The 2,497-nt window shown below is 68.1% G+C and overlaps 1 protein-coding gene across 1 annotated transcript in view; it reads left to right on the top strand.

Annotated features, from left to right (window-relative positions):
- SNTB2 (syntrophin beta 2) overlaps positions 1-2,497 on the top strand; it is a 7,610-nt gene that overhangs the window by 3,492 nt on the left and 1,621 nt on the right. Inside the window, exons 2-5 of the mRNA XM_031060141.1 lie at positions 892-1,111; positions 1,480-1,690; positions 2,193-2,335; positions 2,444-2,493. Coding sequence (XP_030916001.1) covers positions 892-1,111; positions 1,480-1,690; positions 2,193-2,335; positions 2,444-2,493 — 624 coding nt within the window. The remainder of the gene's footprint in view (positions 1-891; positions 1,112-1,479; positions 1,691-2,192; positions 2,336-2,443; positions 2,494-2,497) is intronic.

Below are 2,497 nucleotides of genomic sequence, written 5' to 3' on the forward strand. Positions count from 1 at the left end.
CCTGGGATCGGCCCGCCGCCAGCAGCTAATATTAACTCCTGTGCTGCCCACAGCAAGGGCAAGCACCTCGTGGCTCAGCAGAGCCGGTGGGAAGGCGGGGGGCTGGTGTCTCCTGCCCATTTCCATCCCTGCCGTCCCTCCCTTGCTCCCCGTTCCCTCTCGCAGCCCCGCAGTGAAGGATTGGCAGCAGCACAGCGTGGGCCCCACCATCGGTGTCACTCCCGCTCCAGAGGGCCTGGCTGTGGCATTGTGCCGGCTCCAGGATCCTTTCACCCCTGGTTTGCCAGTGCTGAGCAGCCTATTTGCTGTTTGGTTTGGTTTTCCCTCTCACTGCCCCATGTCTGTCCCCGGCGCGTCCCTCCCTCGGCCTTGGCTGCCGGGGCCGGGCGGGGGTCCAGGGCTGCTGTCAGCAGGGCGGTGCTGGGCTGGGACACTCCGGGGGGAGCAGGGGCTGGAGCTGGTGCCTCCTTCCTTCCTTCCCGGCCTGGAGAGGCGCGTGGAGCCGGGATGTCTTGGCTGCACACCCTCCTCCCTGCCTGCTGTCGGGGTGTGAGCGGCAGTGCCGGCCCAGCATCGCCGGCAGGGCTGGAAACTTGGCGGGCACAGCCCTGGCTGGGCAGGATGGGACCAGGATGGGCTGCAGCCTGACCTCCCGCCCAGCACCATTGTCCTGTGGCGCCTTCCCCTTCCTACACCCGCGCCGGCAGCGTGGATGGATGAGCTGCCAGCCCTGTCCTTCACTCGGGACATCCCTGGCCCGGACAGGGTGGGACCCCTCCAGGACACTCCGAGCCTTGGTGTGGGAGGGTCACGCCGCCCTATCAGATCGACCCTGGGGCACAGGGCTGTGGTGTGGGGTACAGGACCCTCCCCAGGCCTGACTGTGCCCCCTCCCCACAGTGAAGTTCATGCGGGAGGTGACCCCCTACATCAAGAAGCCGTCGCTGGTGTCAGACCTGCCCTGGGAGGGGGCGGCCCCGCTGCCCCCCAGCCTGAGTGGCAGCGAGGACTCGGGGTCCCCCCAGCACCAGGGCCCCCGTGACCGCAAGGTGATCCCCCTCAAGATGTGCTTCGCTGCCCGGAACCTCAGCATGCCCGACCTGGAGAACAGGTGAGGGCAGGGGCTGCCGGTGGGGGGGACCCTGCTCCCCAAAGACCCCCAGGACAGGACTGGGTCTGCCCACCAGTGCCAGTGTGAGGCACCCCGCAGCCCATGGACACCCTGGGAACAGGTGGGGGCTGCCCCTCCCTGAGGCCATGACCCCTGCTTCACCCACTGAGCTGTGGAAGGACACTGCAGAGGGTTTGGCCGGGGCCAGGGCTATGCCATGTTCCCTCCCAGCCCCCTGGCAGCCCCTCTGCCTTAAAATGAGGGCTGAAAGCCCTGGCAGGTAGAAATGCACAGCAGAAGCCCCAAAGCAGTGCAGCCAGTTTGCAGTGCTGGTGTCCCACCCTGGGCCGTGTCCCCGTCCCCTGCAGGCTGATCGAGCTGCACTCCCCGGACAGCCGGAACACGCTGGTGCTGCGCTGCCGGGACACGGCCACGGCCCACGCCTGGTTCAGCGCCCTGCATGCCAACATCACCGCGCTGCTGCCCCAGGTCCTGGCCGAGCTCAACGCCACGCTGGGCTCCGGCAGCCCCACGGCCGGCGGCCGGGAGGTGAAGCACATTGCATGGCTGGCCGAGCAGGTACCACTGATGGGATGTGCCAGGGGGCTCCCAGGGACAGCAGTGCCAGGGATGTGCCAAGGATGCCACCGGGGCTGTGGATGCAGCCAGAGAGCCCGGCCTGGGCTCTGGCTCTGCTTCTCTCCCATCCAGCTGTGCCCCGGTGATGGCAGCATTTCCTGTGCCCTCAGCCCCTTCTCCCACTGGGACTTTCCAGATGGAACCCCTCATCACACCCTCCCTATTCCATGAATTCACTGCCTGAGAGCTGCAGCCAGCCTGGCAGTGTGGTGGGCAGGACCCCTGGGGGCTGCTCCCACCTTGGTTTCCAGGATGGCAAACCAAGGGGAGGCGGGACTGGGGATGTGGGTAGGGACTCTGGCTCTCACTGCTCTCTGTGCCCATCTCTGTGGGTGCTGTGGCTGCTGCCTGGCACTGTGGAACCACTGCCTTGGGCTCCACGTGCCCGTGGGCTCAGGGCTGGGTGCCGGGGCTGTGGCTCACCCCTCACGGTGCCCGGCAGGCACGCCTGGACGGCGGGCGGCAGCAGTGGCGGCCGGTGCTCATGGCAGTGACGGAGAAGGACCTGCTGCTCTACGATGGCATGCCCTGGACCAGGGACGCCTGGGCCTCGCCCTGCCACAGCTACCCGCTGGTGGCCACCAGGTGAGCTGGGCTGGGGGCCGTGGCTGTGCCTCAGGGCAGGGATGATGGGGTGATGCTGTGCCAGCACTGCCAGCGTGCCCCTGACCCCGGCCATGCCTTCCCCTCCAGGCTGGTGCACTCCGGCTCCGGGCGCCGCTCGCCCGCGCTCGGCTCGGCGCTGAC

This window comes from Geospiza fortis, unplaced genomic scaffold (assembly GCF_000277835.1).
Source record: "Geospiza fortis unplaced genomic scaffold, GeoFor_1.0 scaffold102, whole genome shotgun sequence".
In the NCBI taxonomy this organism is placed as follows: domain Eukaryota; kingdom Metazoa; phylum Chordata; class Aves; order Passeriformes; family Thraupidae; genus Geospiza; species Geospiza fortis.